The 18881-nt window shown below is 39.7% G+C and overlaps 1 protein-coding gene across 8 annotated transcripts in view; it reads left to right on the top strand.

Moving 5' to 3' along the window:
- The window catches only part of LOC145944552 (serine/threonine-protein phosphatase 2B catalytic subunit 2), a 125763-nt gene that overhangs the window by 39111 nt on the left and 67771 nt on the right, over nt 1-18881 (top strand). For 4 of the 8 annotated variants that reach the window (XM_083052942.1, XM_083052943.1, XM_083052944.1 and 1 more), the window contains exons 1-2: nt 177-1321; nt 2914-3117. In XM_083052942.1, coding sequence (XP_082909068.1) covers nt 223-1321; nt 2914-3117 — 1303 coding nt within the window. In that variant the 5' untranslated portion in view covers nt 177-222. Of the gene's footprint in view, nt 1-162; nt 1322-2913; nt 3118-18881 lie in introns of those variants that run through there. The other 4 variants (XM_083052945.1, XM_083052947.1, XM_083052948.1 and 1 more) reach the window with 3 other exon arrangements.

Consider the following 18881-nt stretch of genomic DNA (forward strand, 5'->3'; position numbering starts at 1 on the left):
TTCGGGACATGTCGCCATCTCCTGGTATACATGAACATTTATATCGATTATATCGATTACATTATCCAATCACATGGATTTCTGCGGCTTCGAACGCGAATAGTCAGCGAACTTGACTTCCTTCTCAACACAATCGATGCCATCTATTTCATTTGCGAAAGACGACTCGAAGTTTGTGTCCGACAAAAAGTACTCGTAATAATCGTCCGTAATATTTTCAACATGTCCGATAAAGAGGACGTCCCTGTACCCGGCAACGGAGACGTCTCTATGGAGAGCGTTAGCCCCGAGAACTTATCGTTCGCTACCAAGAATGTTTCGCCGCAGGACATGTGCTTCACGCCGATTAAATCAAGCGTTCTGGAGGAAACCCAGCAGGAGCCTGAAGAACAATACAGTACGCCGTCGTTTGAGAAGTTTCTGCAATGGAGGTGCGTCAACCAATGTGCAACGCCTCGTGAGATTTCGCCGCTCATGTTAAATGATATTCACGATGTTGACCCAGAGAAAACATTTACGTGCGACATGTCGCTGATCGCGCGGATGGATAAGCTTCACTTATTTACGCCGGAATCAACAAGGACAGAGGCAACCTTGGTGGACGTAGAATGTACGCCCGAGAAAAGCGTCGATCTGCCGTCGCGCGGCGAATATGGAGGAGAAACGGAGAAGAAGTCGATCCTCGATCGCGACGAGACGGTGCGGAACTCGAAGAACGAGTTCAATGACACGGAGACCACCTTGTCTGATTATGATTCGTTAAGAACGGAGACTGCAACGTCGCCGGACAAAGATTTGTCGTCGAATATGACGTTCGACAACAGTTCGATCGATCAATTTTCATCGTGGGAGGCGCAAAGCTGTGCGAGTCCGGAACACGGGATTCCGTCAGATTTCGCAGAAGCGAAAACGAAGGAGATTCGTGATTCTACGCTCGCAGAGTCGACTCGCTTGCTTGACGACTCGACGACGGCGTCGTATGATCAGCCTAGTATCTTGAAAGAGGACGAGGTTTACGAAACGGACACCTTCGACGATATGTACAAGTGCAATATCGTCCAGGCGCGTCGCTATGTACAGAAAATGACAACCAAGGAGCGAAAGAGCGGTTGTTTTCGGCGCTTTTGGTCCCCGAAAAAGATGATGTCGTCAAGCCGATCGTTTCAAGAGGATAAGAAAATTAAAGAGAGACAAAATTGTGGAATCGCGAAGATGTTGTCAAGAACGGATGATCGGGAATGGAAAAGCCCGCCTTTTAAGCTACGTCTCGTAAGGACGAAGGAAATCGAGCAGGTCCAGATACCCGAAAGAGCTAAGTCAGGTAACGCGTTTCACCTTGGCGGTCGATCGATGATTATAGCGTGTCGGGTAGCAATAACAACGATTCCGACCTTGAACGCCGTATGTTTTTGCATTGGCCCGACAAACGTTACAATATTGTGATCCGCGATGCCTCGTTGTCGCCCACCTGTTACCTGTGAATCGTTATCGATTCACGCAAGCCGGAATATTTCACTATTATTTATTATACATTGTTTTAACAAGTTTGATATTAGAATACGAAACATTTTTAGAATAGAAAAAAAAAAGAATAAGATACACGTTTCTTTTATTTTGCAAAATGAACTAATAATATGCAATTGTGATGATTGATTTACGTGGCTTGAAATATTCTTCAATTAAAATTAACCCGAATTGGGAGAGACATTTTTATGACTATTAAATTTTTTTATGTGTGGTGACGTGGTTCATAATTGAAACAAAAATTTGATTTTACAACACTGTTTTTTCAGCTGCTCCCTCGACCGTATGTGCGTACACTTAAGTAAAGATAAATTGTGCAAGGCGCGACAGGCGCGATTAATAATTTTACATTGCGTAATCTCGAACGTCACGAAGGAATATCGCGCCAGCATTACACAATCATATTACGTAATTATCTGAAATTAAACGCGCAAAGCGTTTTTATCACAACTGTTTTTTTTTTTATCGCGCCGCATTGATCTCGTTAACATTTTCAGATTTTCAATGATGCTTTTCCGCGACAGCGAGTAAAGCGAAGCACATATACTACATACTTGTATATTTACATTTCTATGTAACGAGAAAATGAAAATGTGACTCTGGTTCGCTATGTAATTTTTTGCGAATGCGAATCGCAATTTAAAACGACCGCGAGGGAACTTGAAATCATAAATCATGTAGACAGGAAACAGACAGGAAAACAAAAGAGAGAGAGAGAGAGAGAGAGAGAGAGAGAGAGAGAGAGAGAGAGAGAGAGAGAGAGAGAGAGAGAGAGAGAGAGAGAGAGAGAGAGAGAGAGAGAGAGAGAGAGAGAGAGAGAGAGAGAGAGAGGCAGATTACGCATCTTAACATTTACATATTTATTTCATGTAACGTGCGCACACTCATCAATTCTTAGTTGGCGAGTACAGCGTTTCGGTTCGCTCGCAAAGTCGTTCGATCAATATTTAGGCATACATGTCGTCAGTCAGTATTTGCGCTTCGATTTATCTAGGCGACAAATCGCTTTGTAACGCCGCTCGTATCTCGTAAAAAGGCGTTAATTGTCACGTGGAATTATGACAAACAGCTTGGTTGTAATTAATGCCACGCGACATTCGGTAAATGGCCACTCCTTGTGCCAAGACAGTTGAGAGAAATTTATGAAGCGTCTATAAAAGATCGCGGTCCCTTTAATCGCGATTATAGGATTATATTTTGTATTTGACAATTATTTTTGAAAAAAGATATATTATCAGGGTATGTATAAAATGTCTTGACGACACATGTATATCTTCATATTACTTGTGTGCTTATATTATATAAGATTTTTTTCTCGTCGTGTAAAATTTTATCGAACATACTGCTCCTGAATATCTCTAACTCCATGGCATTCGTTTTTGTTGACAGATGTCCCGTTTCCACCGTCGCACAAACTGACAGTGGCAGAAGTCTTCGACGAACGAACAGGATCTCCGCGGCCGGAGGTCCTGAAGCAACACTTTATCCTCGAGGGTAGGATCGACGAAGCTGCGGCTCTTCGTATAATCAACGATGGAGCCGCTCTTCTACGTTCGGAGAAAACCATGATAGACATCGAGGCTCCTGTCACCGGTGAGTGGAAAATTTAACTTTTAGTCGAATTAAATTTTTCATTGTGTAAACATACAATGTAAACGGTAAATGTGATCTGAATAATATGCGCTCCGATATATCAAGCCAGAGAGAAAGAGAAAGACTGTCTTGATTAATTAAATATAAAATATGCACGTTTTAATCAAAATTGAAAATTCGGTCCGCCGTTCGGTCTACCGCGAGTACGTCTGCCTCTGCTCCTTGATCAATTATCTTTGAATTAAGTCCGTTGCGACGACCTCCTTTGTGGCGTCCGCTTGATTGTTCTGGAAGCACAGAATAGGAGAACGTAATAAATCCCACCCTCGGCTACTCTTCGATCGATTCAGTCCTATTTCCTTCCACGCCCCCTTTCTTCGCTGTCATCCTTTTACACACGCACCATTGACAGTTATTACTTTCTGCGTCGCCGCGATACAAGTTTTATTAGTGGGATTAATGGACCCCACGCGTGCATTCGCTTTTTTTATTTTTTTGAAATATGTATTTCGTTGTTTTATTAACCGCTGGTCGCCTTTGAAATATTAAAAAGTATTATTTAATTCGAGAGAGAATCCTTGTATAAAATAATGTTTTTTAACGTCCGATTTATTTTTAATTAACGGAATGTTCGTTACTTTTTTTTGTAGCGCTGATGAAAAAAATGCAAAGTATCGGTTTCAATTCTGATTATTACGAACGTCTCCTATAATAGAGATAATTAATAAAAATTAATTAAGTATAAAGAATCGGTTTTGCTGTAATTTTTTTTATTTATTTCAAAGTATTTTTTTCCTCTGTTTTTATGATAAATAAATCTATGATTCATCGAGTTGTGTGCTGCATATTTTTCGCGCATTCGCTCGTCTCGCTGGAATCGACGGTCAGCGAATCAGCTTTAGATTTATTCATGCCGGTGATTGGTCGTCCCTTGCTTTCGCACGCGCTTTTTCCTTCCTTCGGTGTCCGCGCGCGACTGATGCATCTTTCACACCGCGGAATAATTTATCTTTCTACAATCATTCTATCCTGCTTACCGCGATGCGGTAAATTCACATTCGACAACCAGACGCCGCAATTTTTCTCTCTGTTGGTCCTCCTCTCTTTCTCTCTCTTTTCGGACGACACATGTGCCAAAAGCGCGGCACCAGCTATTATCTCCGACAAAGTGGCGACGCGAAGACAAAGCAACGTCTATCGGACAGATATTTTAAATCGCTATATTGCAAATTGCCTTCAATTTTTTAATTACGAAAATTTTGTCAAGCGAAAAAAATAAAGATCGATCGCGGTGTAGGTTCTGCTTGGAGTTGACTTGCTTGATGAGCTGTGTATGCTGGAAAACTAGTCAATTAATTCGAAACGCGAGAAAGGAAACCCCTTGGAAACTCACTGACCTATTAGGAAATTAATCGACGACTGTCATTTCGTCTCGCACGAAAGATTTAATTTGCATAATTCAAAAATTATTTATTTCCATGGAGATTACACTTTGGAGTTTATAATTAACAGAGTTGGAATTTATAATAGACATTTTATACACTATTTATACATATTTTATACACTATTTATACACTACATTTTTAAAAATTTAAGAAAGTGTATAATTTTTTTTGATTTTGCTTGATAATTTTTCTCCGCGCGTCTTTCAATTGGTCGACGGTTGTGTAATTAACGGGCGGATCTAACGATTCTTACAAGTGCCGCTTCTCGGATTGATGAGGTAAGGAGGATCAAATTGCGTTTGGATAATTGGAAGAAGGTCAGAAGGTGGCTCTTTGGTGTTTTCCTTTGAAGCAACCGGGTTTCTTTCCGGTCGTACGGCTTCGCGACGTGTTTCTTTGACCGACATATAACCCTCGATTGTTTTCAATCACCGTACGATTCAATCCTCACACGAATAAGCGGTTCGGAGAACGGGGACAGTCAATCAGATGGTGGCAATTTGCGGTCGCTTGGATCTCTCATCTTCAGAGTGTAGCTATATATTATACCATGTATCAAAAATACATATCTCGATTGCGCGCATCTTTGAAGTTATTAATAATCTTAGGCTTCTGAAAAAGTATAGTTTTTATTTATTTGGAAGTGAATTTTTAGTCCTAAAAGCGTTCTGTAAAACCGACCAATTAAAATTAAAAAGCCAAGTCATCTTGTTGTTCAAAATATATTTTTTAATAAATAATTTTCTTGTTACATGTTTCTAAAAAGTTCAAAAATAAGGAGCAAAATTTATGAATAAAGTTTAGGATTAAAATTTAAAAGATAACAAATAGATTGAGTAATAATAATTAAGAAAATAATTTGACAACACAGATTTAGAGATAAAAAATTATTTTAAGATTAAACATTTTATTTCTTTTGATATATTCGATAAAGAATATATGTAATAATAATAATATGCGTGTGAGTGTGAGTAACCGAAGAATAAAGTTAACCGGATATTAGTAAAATTCAACCCTTAATGTGCCGTAAGAAGCTTCTTTCCAACAGCCAGACGGCTTATAAACAAACTTTGCGGATATTTAAATTAACGATAATGGCTTGCTCGGACGCTAGCTGAGTGGGTCTCTGTCGGCAATTAGTGCGTTTCTTTGCGTCGCGAAGAACCAGTTATTTCCACACCCTTAGAATGAAGCGGCTCGTTACAGGTTCTCACGTCCAACTTTCATCCTCTTCGTGTTATAAGTGGGATAAAACAGCGCGTTACGATAATCGCTTCGACGTTGCACTAATATCCCCCTTTTTTTCGCTTCTTTTCTCGCTCCTGTAATTTTTTTTTTTTTTTTTTTTTTTTTTCTTTTTCACTCCAAAGCCCCGGCGAGTTCCTTCGTTACGCGCGGTCGTAAAGCTTTATTGCTATCCTCGTACTTGCGCTTATGTTTCTGTGAAACAGTACTTTGAAAAAGCGGCGACGCAATCGAGAAGTTATCGCTGAAAGTTAGTGCTGATCGTTAAGGGAGAAGAAGCGTGTTATCTTCGAAAAAAAAAGGAAAAAAAGATATACAGTTCTACTTTTAAAATGATTTTCCCTTTTCTATTTTAACATTACTTCTGCTCTCGTGTCATCGAGCAGAATTTTTACATGTGGGAATTTCGTTCACGTTTCTACCTTTGACATTAAATATCGGTCGGAGGATATGAAATATTTACCGTCTAACTTTCTCCATTCAAAATTTCACGTCTTTCCAGACGTACAGAAGAAGAGTTTAGATAAGAGAAAACAATCGATGGAGATATCTCGGATCTTATTCCGTAGAGAGTCGCAATTCCGATTTGTCCCCGTTTGGCGTAATGATTTTCTGTTTGCTCGTTTAGCGCGATCGTTCCTCCGGAAAATCCGCTCGCGGCAAATAAAACTTTAATTTTGGTAACGCAAACATCACTATTCGCTTACTCGACACAAATTTGCGGCAGCGGTAATCTAATCCACCTCGCGTACCAAATCGCGCGCACGGTTTTATTTAGAAAACATCCGAGTCGAGTATTTATTCAAACCCCCGATATCGAGAGAATTAACACATATTTTTTTTTTTTTGCCACTGTGACACGGGGAAAGCTGAACGTGGACGCTCGAGTCCAAAAAGGGAACATAGTTGTTATCTAACGGCGCGCTATCTTAATTGTCTTCCTGCCGTGTCGCGGCAAAATTGATACGGAGCCGGAAACATGGTTATGCGAGCGTCGTGTTGACCGAACTCGGGCACCGGGTGGTGTGTAGGAGCATAAATTATTCATACAAGTGTGAGGGGGCGGCGGGGGATGGGAAAGGAGAGGCGAGAGTAACAAGCACGGGATGAAACACAGTGGCAATATTGTTCGTCCGCTATAAAGCATACCTAAAAAGCATTAATTAAATGTTTATCGTTTGTCGGCGCCGTGCCACATCGATGTTGTCCGTCTAAATATTGAACCATGTCGATAATCGACGGGCTGACAATGAGATGAACGCGGATGGAAAAGTATAACGATATAAATATATTTTCGGTGTCCGTACTTTCGATTCGCGTTGTGCCCTTAGTTAGCGTATAAAATCGTGTCTGAGCGAATTTTAAATAACGCAAAACATCACGACAGCTGGTCACGATCGTATCGATTGCTCGACCTCGACGCTTTTGTCTTCAGCGACGAGGTTCAATCCTTCTGTCAATGAGCGGTACGAGGTGACTACCTGGAAGCAATTTAAAATGTTAAACATGTATTGAAACTTTTCTTTACCTGAAATAAAATACAAAAAACCTTTCTATTCGAAAACTATATAAAATATAATGGGAAAGAAGGTTTGATGACCTAGTAGCTGTTATAAAGAAATTGTCGTAGTGCGATTTCTCAAAAGAAAAAAAAAGAAAAATTATACATTGACAAAAGAATTAAGGCGCGGCAAAAAAAGTCACGTCGTTGAAATATGACTGATTTATGGCTTTTATGCCTCTGAGATTATCGCTGTTTCGGTTCTTTATATTTGTTTTGTATCGCTGATGTAGGTTTTTCGCTTTTTGTTTCTCGGTTCTTTATCTTCTTTGACAATTTACTAAAAATGTAAGGTAATGTGAAAGTCAAGATATATGATTTTTTTGTGATTCCATTTGCTGAAAATCATTGCTGGGCTCAGCCTTTAAGGCCCCAGCAGGTAAACGGTCCCTCGATTAGGGACTTTCTTCTCTTCTCGAGAAGGGTAGGCTTAAACTAAGGGACTGTTTATCGGGGAAATACAATGGACGTATTATTCGTCTGCTGTGATTGGAGCTTCGCACAGGTCCGCCTCTCATCTTTCTAGTATTATCTGTTCAAAATGGTCCAAGGGGAAGAATCGAAATGTTGAGTTAAATAAAGAAAAATTTATGCAAATTTATGCCTTCGAGATTATCGCTGTTTGAGTTCTTTCTTTATAGTTGTTTTGTATCGCTGATGTAGGTTTTTCGCTTTTTGTTTCTCGATTCCTTATCTTCTTTGCTTTGACAGTTTACTAAAAATGTAAGGTATGCTGAAATGTTAGGGTGTCTAGCGGTCAGGGAAATCTGGAAAACCGGAAATTGTTAGGGGATTTTATAAATCTGGAAATATTAGGGAAAAGAGTCAGGAAATTTTACGATTTATCTGGATATTTTTATATCGTTCCACATTTTTTCTCAATAATAATTTGAAATTAAAAAAAATAAATAAATGTAAAGTGATTATTTGGCTAGAGAGTTTGGCTGTTAGTATTTGATACTATGATACTCACTACAAATCTTACGTCGCAATAGCCTGTATACTCCAATAATATTGTAGTAAAATATATAAATAAAGTATTAAGTTCACATATTAGTTAATATGTTGAAAAAAATTGAGTTAAGCAATTATTAATTGATATGCGTATTATAAAGTTTGTAGTGACATATTCATTTCGATTATCGTTCATAATGCAGATGGTATAATTGCTTTAAATTTTTCCTTTTTTAAATTTCTAACTTTTTAAAAATTTTATTTGTTTACTGACAAAAATATCTCAACAATTTCGTAATTTAACATTTAATTGACTTGTCATACAGATATACGCAAATTATGCATTTTGAAAAAAATAATACTAAAAAGTCATGGAAAAATTAATTTTTCTGGTCTTGAAAAACCTGAAAAAGTCAGGGAATTTTTTTCACTTAGTCTGCTGGACACCCTGAATGTGAAAGTCAAGATTTATGATTTTTTTTGTGATTCTATTTGCTGAAGATTATTGCTAGGCTCAGCCTTTAAGGCCCTAGCAGGTAAACGGTCCCTCGATTAGGGACTTCCTTCTCTTCTCGAGAAGGGTATTATAGGCTTAAACTAAGGGACTGTTTATCGGGGAGATACAAAATGGACGTATTCGTCTGCAGGCTGTGATTGAAGCTTCGCACAGGTCCGCCTCTCATCTTTCTAGTATTATTATCTATTCAAAATGGTCCACGGGAAAGAACCGAAATGTTAAGTTAAATAAAGAAAAATTTAAGCAAAATTGCGGCTAATTTTTGCGTCTGGCTCTTAGCCTATTTTACTACTTGAATTTGTATTTAAATTTAATTTAAATGTTACGAAATTCCCGAGAGGAATGATTAATTAATCCTAATATACATTTACATACTTATACTGTCTACGGATATCGTTCATAAATACTATTTTCTATCTACATCCGCACACTTGATCGTTATATGTTCTCTTTAAGCCTGCTTGATGCGAGAATATCTTTATTGCTGTTTCTTCCACGATTAAAGCAAACTTTCCGTTTATTAAAGAGGATTTGTTTGCGGACACATTTCGATCTACAGACTTTTGTCCGGTGTTTTTTATTTCGAGCGAAAGATATTATTATAAAAAATAGATATATTTGTCCGCAGCGTGCAAATATTTATTCCCGTGCGGACGCATGCTGCGGCAAATGCACGTAGATGGATATTAGATTTTTACACGTTAATTACATCTTTATACATACATGTATAGAGTGGAATGGGCGTGGTCGCGCGCGTTTGCGGGGGTGAAAAATCTAGCAGCTTTTATCCCACGTGGATGGAAGAAGTGGGAGGGTGCGGGAAGTAAAAGTCTTCGCGGTCTTTTTGTGCCAAAACGGATAACGCCAAGTTAATACGAAGTAAAAGCTTCGCGGGCTGACGTTTTAATAAACGCGTCCGTAATCGGGATGGAAAATTCTCTTCCGCGGAAAACCGTCATACAGAGAGCGAGCGAGCGACAACGACGACGTCGACGAAGACGAAGCCTTGGCCGCGGAGTCGCGAATTTTACGCAACATCGTAATAATATCTGACCGAGTTAGACGATTCGCGCGATGGATCGCGACGCGTAAAAGGCGGTCAAAGTGCAGTCAAGGCGGCTGCAAAAGTCCCCGGGATGGCGACACACGATGCACACGAGTGTGTAATTGTTAAATTATTCATAAAACTGTCGGCGGCTGGTGGTGAGAGAGAGGGAGGGGACGAAGAGCAGTTGCGGGAGAACAGCTCTTCTTTTGTAGAAGAGCATTAATTGACTCGGCGTTGTTGCAGCGCGCATGTGCGTATGTTGTTGGTTGGTGTCCGTGTAATACGCATGTTCATTTGATAGTTTATACATCGACGATGGAGCTCTCTCTCTCTCTCTCTCTCTCTCTCTCTCTCTCTCTCTCTCTCTCTCTCTCTCTCTCTCTCTCTCTCTTTCTCTCTCCATGCACGAAGTGTGTCTCGATCGCGCCGCGGAGTTGTTAATTATCTTATTAAGCGGCAACGAGACGAAGTCTCTGAATATGCACCCGGTTAGCTGGCGCCGATGGACCGGCGCAGGAAGCTCATCCCTTGCATCTCCTTCCCTCCCTGCAAATCTTCTCCCTTAGCGTGTAACCGAGACTTCTCCGAAAGCGGCGTCCTTAATATTTGATGCTTTAATGCATACGTAGTTCGGATTAGCTGATACCGCTCGCTCAGGTGTTGATATCTGTATATATCGCCGGCTATATCGCGTTAATCCCCGTTTTAAGCCGCGGCAGTGTAGTGCAAAATTTATCGAGAAGGACAAGAGTACTCTATGTCGTTGCATAGGAGTATTCCCTATGCACATGTTTTTCCTCCCTTTCTAGGATATCCTTCACATAGATTAATCTAACATTTAAATTCATATGTGTGCTATGTGAAGAGTGTGTATGGGAAATTCGATATATTTATATAAAAAATCTTGAGAATGCGAGAAAATAAATATTAATTCTTAATACGGTTGATATAACAATGATAAAATTAATATACGTGTTTTAATATTATGTTTTCATATACACAGCCAGATGATATAATTGCGTCTTGATTGAATAATTTTTTACTTTACGTATACGTTGCATTTAATCCCGCTGCGAACATTACACTCAATTGCAATTTAACAATTTTTTTCCTTCACTCGAATCGATTAGCCATCGGTACGGATAATTATATTTTAATTATCGAGTCATAACGCGGCCCGGCTCCTCTTTCGCAGAGACGTAGAAAGGAAGTCAATCAATTCCCAAGCCGATGCTGATCCGAATGCAAATTCCATTCGCGCCACGCGATACGCGAAACAATGTGTTCGCATAAAAGGGCCATCCTCGGGGACACAGAATATGCTCGAGAAGGCGCAATCGATATCGGGATGGAATCGCGAAAGGAGGCCACGAAGAGACGACGACGGTTCCCAAGTTTATCGTTTTCTTTTTCGACATCGATTCAATATAGTATAGGTACGATATTTGATACTGTAATATGTGCACATATAAACACACTCGACATTCGCATATTTAAGTTCTTTCATATATTCCTGCGGATCGTTTCTAAATCGGTATTTATCACGCTTCTCGTTAGGCACAATTTTTGATACAATTCTTAAAGTATATAACCTTATTTTCTAAAATATGTATATAAAGGACGATATGTCAGAAGTTTCGTAGATGTAGATTAGCTGAGTAATGAAGGATCTAAATTTTAATGCAGATTATTGTATTATTATTATAGAAATTGAATGTATATATTTACTCTTTTTTAAGGAAATATTTTGTCGATAATAATTAATCGTATTGCTAGTCAACGCGAATATATTCGGAGGGGGAGATAATCTTAATTCTGTATTCGCGGAATATCAATTTGCTCGATCGCCGTCCAATTACGAGCTTAACGCGCGACGATAATTGAGCGGGGATGACAAAAGAACGAATGAAATGAGGCGCGCTTTAAAACGCGAACGCGGTCGCCGTCTTTTCATACAATCGGAACTCCGGACCGGACGCATTATCCGGAGAGATAACAAGTTGTATTTTTATATCGCCCGTGCTTTCTCGAACGGGGAAAGAAGGGAAGGCGCAGAGGACGGAAGCCGTCAAAGCTATCCTCTGTCTGCAAACGCGAGCGCATTTCCGTCGAGTGCACTCGACGCCGATATCATCCCGAGATACCGAAAGGAGGAAGTCATTTCGTGAGTTGGTAATGGCTCATTCTTGTTCGCGGACAAGCTCCAATTAGCGAGCAATGCGAAAGTTGACATCGTGTATGGATCGAGCTTTTGAAATTGGCAGAAAAGACAACCGAGATTCGGAGTCTTGTTAACGATTATATTATATAGAGAATATATTGTCGAAAAGAGGCAATTTATCGATTGTGAAGGAACATTAATGAGGAGAAGGGAAGCAAGTATGCATAAATGCACTCGGTTAATAATTCAAGTGTTTTTTTCGATATCGGTAACTTTAGCTATTTTCGAATAAATATTTGCGGGACGGTAATTATTAATTCTTATAACGCGATATCCACAATATATATCATTTATCTTTGCATAGATTGCGCCAAATTTTTTACATTACTCTCTTGTGCTAAATTGACAGTTGTAACAGTTATACATCATCGTTAAAAAATTTACTAATCGAGAAGATAAAAATAAAAACGAAATCATATGTAATTATTTATCATTTAATATATAATTTCGCAGTTATTCTCTCTCTTTCTCTTTCCGTTCTCTTTTCTTATTGATAGAGAAGGATATATATATATATATATATATATATATATATATATATATAAAATGCAGGAAAGATAGGAAAAATATATATTGACTTGATAAGTTTTCCACAAGTTACGCAATACTCCATCTCTTCTCCCTTTGCGGCTGTAAAAAGCGGTTGGCATTTCTTTATTCTCTTTATTCCCCTATAAACCGCGTTGCAAACTCGACTCAGAGATTCGGGAAAGAAGTAACACGAAAGTCGCAGGGTCAGAAATGCAGCAATATGCAGCGCTGCGCGAAACTGGGTCGACTGCCTTTCAGAATCAAGGGCTTGCGAGTCATACGCTTTATATACCGCGGACTGCTTCTCAAAAATTACTATCTCTTGCGATCTCTAGTAAAAATGAGCTCCCGAAATCGGTGGTAAGTTTTGCATCGCAAAGAGCGGATAATGTTTGTTTTTAATATGTGCAAAAGGGGAAACATCATTTTCTCTATCTCTATCTTTTCTTTGACAACAAGATTTTATCATAAAAACGACGAATCTCTCAATTTGCGATATATTTTACGCCTTCTTCTATTTATCATTTAATAATGCAAAAAAAAATAGCTCTCGTCACTTTTACCGTTCTGGAAGTTTTTACCCGCAATAAATATATACTTTTCGCGTTCACGCTTAAAATGCGCCAACGTTAACGCGGAAGGAAGATGCATGGAACATAAACGCGGCGCGAGTTTTATTATAATGAGTTTTCGGAGTGGCCCAGTAAAAGCCGGCAGACCGAGGGGCAAATCGGGTTATAGCACAGTTAACGTCTCTCGTAGATCGTCGGGGACTGTCGTTTTACGTTCCGTCGCATAACAGACTATTCGTTGACTGTCATTAACGTTTAACGGCTTTGTAATAAAATGTAGCGCTCACTCCAACGCGACAGTCGCGAAAAAAAATCGATACACATGTAAAAAAAAAATACTCGTCAAGTCTCACGTAGAGGTATCTTTCGTCTACATTGTCTCTTATTTCTTTCGTTAGATACACAGAGTGTCTTACTCTCTAAAAAAAGCGCGTTTGCTTTGAACTTACGGGTTCTTTGATCAATCTCGAGTTGATTTTGCTTTCGAAAACGTCGAGATGTCCCGTAGCTTTCTTGAGTTATGAGAATTAAAAATAAATGGCTTTTTGAAACTTTGGAGGAAAAAGGTAGTTATAATATTGTTTAATACATTTTAGGAAACTTTAATTTGAGAAAATTTAAATACTAAAGATATCGGAAATTGGAACATTGCAATAAATGAATTTTTCCTCGATATTTTCGCTGAGGAAGAATTGCTAAAAAATTACTCGTGCGAAATCCGCGATTTGCAAGTGTGCTTGATAAGAAACACTCTGTATACGTATGTTATATGCCAGATATATATATGGATAAAATATGTAAGCAGGCAGGCGATGGCATCTTGGGAGCTGTGCGCTAATTAAGAGTAACCGATTACGCGATAGTTGGCAGATACCATCTGAGGTTTCAATAACGCAGTTCGTGACTCTTTCTCGAGGTTGGGTTTATCCCTACCGGATGTATCCTTGGATCTCGCGTTTGCGCGAGGTCAAGGACGTTTGTCGGAAAGCCTCGCGCGATTCGGCGAACGACATCCGGTGGCGATGCATCGCAGCAACTTTCACAACCAACTAGCACGATTGGGAACATTGCTGTTTCGTGTGTTCGTGTTCTTTATTGGTTGCCGGTATACACAGTTGCCGCCCTTTCCTTACCCTTTTTCACCCACCGTTTATTCCTTTATTCGAGGTATCACGAAGAAAAATTACGGTGTGTTCTTCCCCCTTTCTATTTCGGGGATATTGACCGGCTTTTACAAACAGGGGATGTCGAATCACGCGAAAGTCTATCACGAAAATTGGCAATATGCCGTCAATTTCCATTTCGACCTAATTCGGAAGATTTTGTGCGGCGGGAAATCCCCGCAGATTTTCGCCTCTAAGCTTTAAGGGTGGCTAAAGAGAGTATAAAAAGAAGGTGCGATTCAACATTTTTTGCGTATTCAATATTTCCGCATGTTCCAATTGACCGTCTAATTTTTTGCATTCGATACATTGTGATTAAAAGCGAAGCTTCGAAAGAGTTCCCTTCGTTCCCTCAAGGTAAAGCTCAAGCTACCATTCGTTTCAATATCAATATTTAATGTCGCGAGGGCACAGTTTTACAGTTAAGCTTTATTTCTCGCCCGTTCTGCGGCGTCTTACTTACTTGTTTATTTATCTAACTACTTTACAACGATTTTATTATAGCGTTCGTGTTTTTCTTCGAAAGTTGCGACAGAAACGACTATTATGTGTCATATTGTATATATCGCGCCTGGAAACGCAAAGAGCGAAAACATTTCGTCGTTTCGCTGGCGGTATAGCTATAAAAGAACGGAATATTTTTTTTTGTAGAGGGACAAGTATCCCGGTATCGCGACGAGAGTGCATGCCGGTTTATTATAAAGTAATACAGGTTCAAGGCCACCGATTTCAGTCAGGGCCGATAAAGTTAGCGGCAAGTTGGGTGGGGGGCGGAATGAGGGGCGAAATAGCGCGAGATTTACCGCGCTCTTAAGTCAAGCCCGCGTGGATCGTAAATTGAAATCTATTTCGAAACGAAGCTCAACTTTATTATCGCGCCCCTCAAACTTTCCATCGATCCGACCCCGTTGTCGACCCCCGGAGCGATGGCGGGGGAGAGGAAGGGGTTGGGGGCGATGACAATCGTCGATGAATTTATATGCGAACGGGACATCTCGTGTTCGCTCGTTCATCCCTTTGCGTGCGTGAGAGAAAGAAGCTAATGCGATTAATCGTCGCGAGATTCAACGATATATATCTTTCTTACGATAATTCGGTGAATTTTCATGTCAGAGTCACGTCGGGCGGGGAAAAAACTGCGTAATGAAAGAATAACAAAAATTTTCGCGTCCCAGTTTAATGCCTCGTTAAAATATATCTTCTCTTTTTTGTTCTACATTTTTATTTTATATTTTATCGAAGCCGCGCGTGCCGCGCAAGACGACTTTAAACCGCTTGTATAGAGCAGCGATTTTTTTTCCCTCTTTCTCCCATGAGGCACAACTGCTGTCGAGGGCGAGTTCGCGTTATATCCCGCGCGACACGCGAGGGTGCATGTATTCCCCCGCTTCGTAGATACGGCTGCCAGAGATAAGGGCCCGTAACGGGTGTCGGGAAAAAGAAAGCACGAATTCACGAAGAAATGCTGTTCGAGGGCCGGTTTCTCCGGCTTACGATACAGAATTCACGAAAAATTATATTTAGTCGTAAATTTTTAGTGATACACACCCGATATACATCCTGCGCAATATTAAAATGTCACGAAATAAAAAATAAATAATAAAAAAAAATAATAAAATTATTATCAGAGAAAAAAAAGAGTATGACTCAGTTCTCAATTACTTTTCTTGAAATCTCATAATTCTGATTAGAGATTTAATTTGCGAGAAGGCGTGTTTACCGGCTATAGGGTTAAGGAAAAAGTGAATAATCCCATAGTAATACACCGTTATACCATTATGCTCCGAAATAATTAGTTTTTTAAGACCGGCCCTGCCGCAAACGTATATTACGTGTGTAGCGAATTAATAGTCCGTACATCGCTGCGTGCAGATATTCCGGGAAACGTCGTTTTAATCTACGTGCCGAGCCCCGACGTACGACGCAAATAAAATTCAGACGAGGCGATCTCTCGCGGATCTCGCGGCGTAATTCGGGGAATTTCTTTTCGTGTACGTCGCGAATAAATCGCACGAGCGATTCGTTAGCTCGGCTAGGAGGGCGAGACCGAGTCTCGTTAACTACGCTTGTTTCAACACGCAATGTAATCTTCGAAGAGCGGGCACGACGACGATGACGACGACGTTACAGTGATGAAGCGAAAAGTTGGAGAAGAGTAAAGTTACACACCGGCGATTCCGGTATCCGTTATTTATACAGTCGATCGCATTTTACCGCCGAGAATTTTAACTTCTTCAAAAGAGTATTTAATATCGAAGGTATTTCATTTTTTAAAAATATTTTTTCTACTTGGGAGCGAAACACGCATCAACCACTTCACCCCGATAAAAGTTACATCTTCGATTTAATTAATTTCGTCACGCTAATTAAGCTATCAGGTTTCGAAGGTACTTGAGATTGCTTGAAAGGATTTCGTGTACAATCGAGGATATATATATATGGATCGGGAGCTCTTTTTTCCATCGAAAGCAAATTTGTGTATGCACGATTGATTCCTTTGAAATGAGAAGTAGTTCGCTCGACTGACGCATAATCGTGACGAGCTTCTACGGATTCATTAAAAAATGAATAAGAGAATGCGTATTCATTATCGAAACAAGGCCACGCGACGACTAACATCGTTATAGATCGCTTCGGGCTCTCCTAATCTTCGCATGTCCTGAAATATTTCGGTCGGAATGTTAAGAATGGCGAAAGGTATACATTGAAAACGATCAGTTAACTAAAACACGCGTTAAAAAAATGTGAAAAATATGAGTAAGACATAAAGAATTCGCAATCATGATATTAAAACGATATAAGAAAATGTCGCTGACGTTTGGCCCAGTTATATTAAGTTCGAATCAATTTTTTTATTCTCCAAATAAAAACCTAATAAGACAGGCTCCGGCTCGTCTTCGAGGGACCTTATTTCGGCAACTTCGATGTTCAACATATTAGACATGTCAAGACGCGACATATCGATTGGTTATCTTTTTTTGTCCTCCCTCCGATTCTATCATTTCTCTTTGCTCTCACGTCGAGCTAAATGTCATAAGAAAATTTACTGGGTTGTATTATTCAGCGAAAAATGCCTACGATAGTTTTACAGCGGATGGAAATGTCCGTGTTGTATCTTGAAGGAAAGATCCCTTCGCCGATTTTACGACGAGAAAAAATATAGAGACGATTACGTTCTACTGCGACATTGTCGGTGTCGGCTACAATGCGTGATCGTTACCTACTTACCTTTTGCTAGATGACATAATGAGCGATCACATCGCAAGTGTAACGGTGTAATTTGCGCGAGTCATTGGCGAGCGAAATGAATTATTTCATTTGGCGTAACGTGGCGGGGACGAGTTATCAACTTGTCACGGGAGAAACGGAGATTGCTGAGAGAGAGATCGTGTAGATACTTTTCATCGATCATTCCACGACTCGACAGCAGTCACGACGTACAGCGAGATGCAATATAATTTTTTTTTATTAAAAAAAAAATAGCATCGGGAAAAATAATCTCTCTCAAAAAGATCCCAAATCAATCATATGTTTTTGTAACTCTAACGCCTTTTCTCCATACCATTTTTTGTACGTGTAAAAATTTTGTGAGGGTTTTTGAGGCAGACAATTTGTTTCAAATTTTTTTTGGCTTGGTTGAAGAAACATATTTATTATCACGTGTATTGTATAATTGAAAATATCGTTTGAAGAAGAAATTTATCTTATCCGCCTATTTTATTCTCGAAACTCTGAAATTGAAAAATGCGATGTACACGTTCGGATGACGTTGTATAAAGATACTCAGTAGATTGCGATTCCTATCTCCAAGGCTACTCTCTTTGAACAATATTTCAAGAGCGTATATAAACGATACACGTATTTGTACGAATAAAATGCATTTTTGAATAATATACGAAATCAAATATTTTATTGTGTACCGAAGAGAGATAATTTTTTTTTTTTTAAATCACGCAGAGCTTTCGCGAAACAGATTCGGTTGTGGATGCGTTATTCTCTCGCGACTCTGTACGCGAATCGTTATCTCCAGTATTCATCGGCCGTTACACATACGTTTGGTGCTGTGCTTCGCCCAGTTCCACGGTCATTCGATATAAGCCCGACGGCGTTTGATTACATTTCAGCCCGGCAGTTGATTCGGCGTTTCGCGCAATATGGACGCGCGGAGCGCACGACAGGGTGGTAAAAGGACCGCGCACGCTTGTGTGATGCGGTAAAGGGAAAACGACGCCGCTCGTTTTCATCAGAAGCTACCCCTCAGGTATCAGTCACTCCGCAGTTTACCGTCAGCGGTTCTCATGGCCGGCCTATGTGTAATATTCATTTTTTGTTTATTTTTTATCTTTTGCAAAAAATCTGAGAAGTCTACGATAAGAGTTCTTCTTCAAGAGCTAGGCAATTTCACTCTTATCTCGTCGTCGTTCTTTATGCAAAAAAGAACGAAGAGGTTTAAAAGGTTTGCACGCTAACGACATACGAGAGGCGCAGTAATGCCTCTTTTACCGCT

The sequence above is a fragment of the Prenolepis imparis genome, unplaced genomic scaffold (genome assembly GCF_030444845.1).
Source record: "Prenolepis imparis isolate NDT839.2.m4 unplaced genomic scaffold, iyPreImpa1.0 SCAF_13, whole genome shotgun sequence".
Taxonomy (NCBI): domain Eukaryota; kingdom Metazoa; phylum Arthropoda; class Insecta; order Hymenoptera; family Formicidae; genus Prenolepis; species Prenolepis imparis.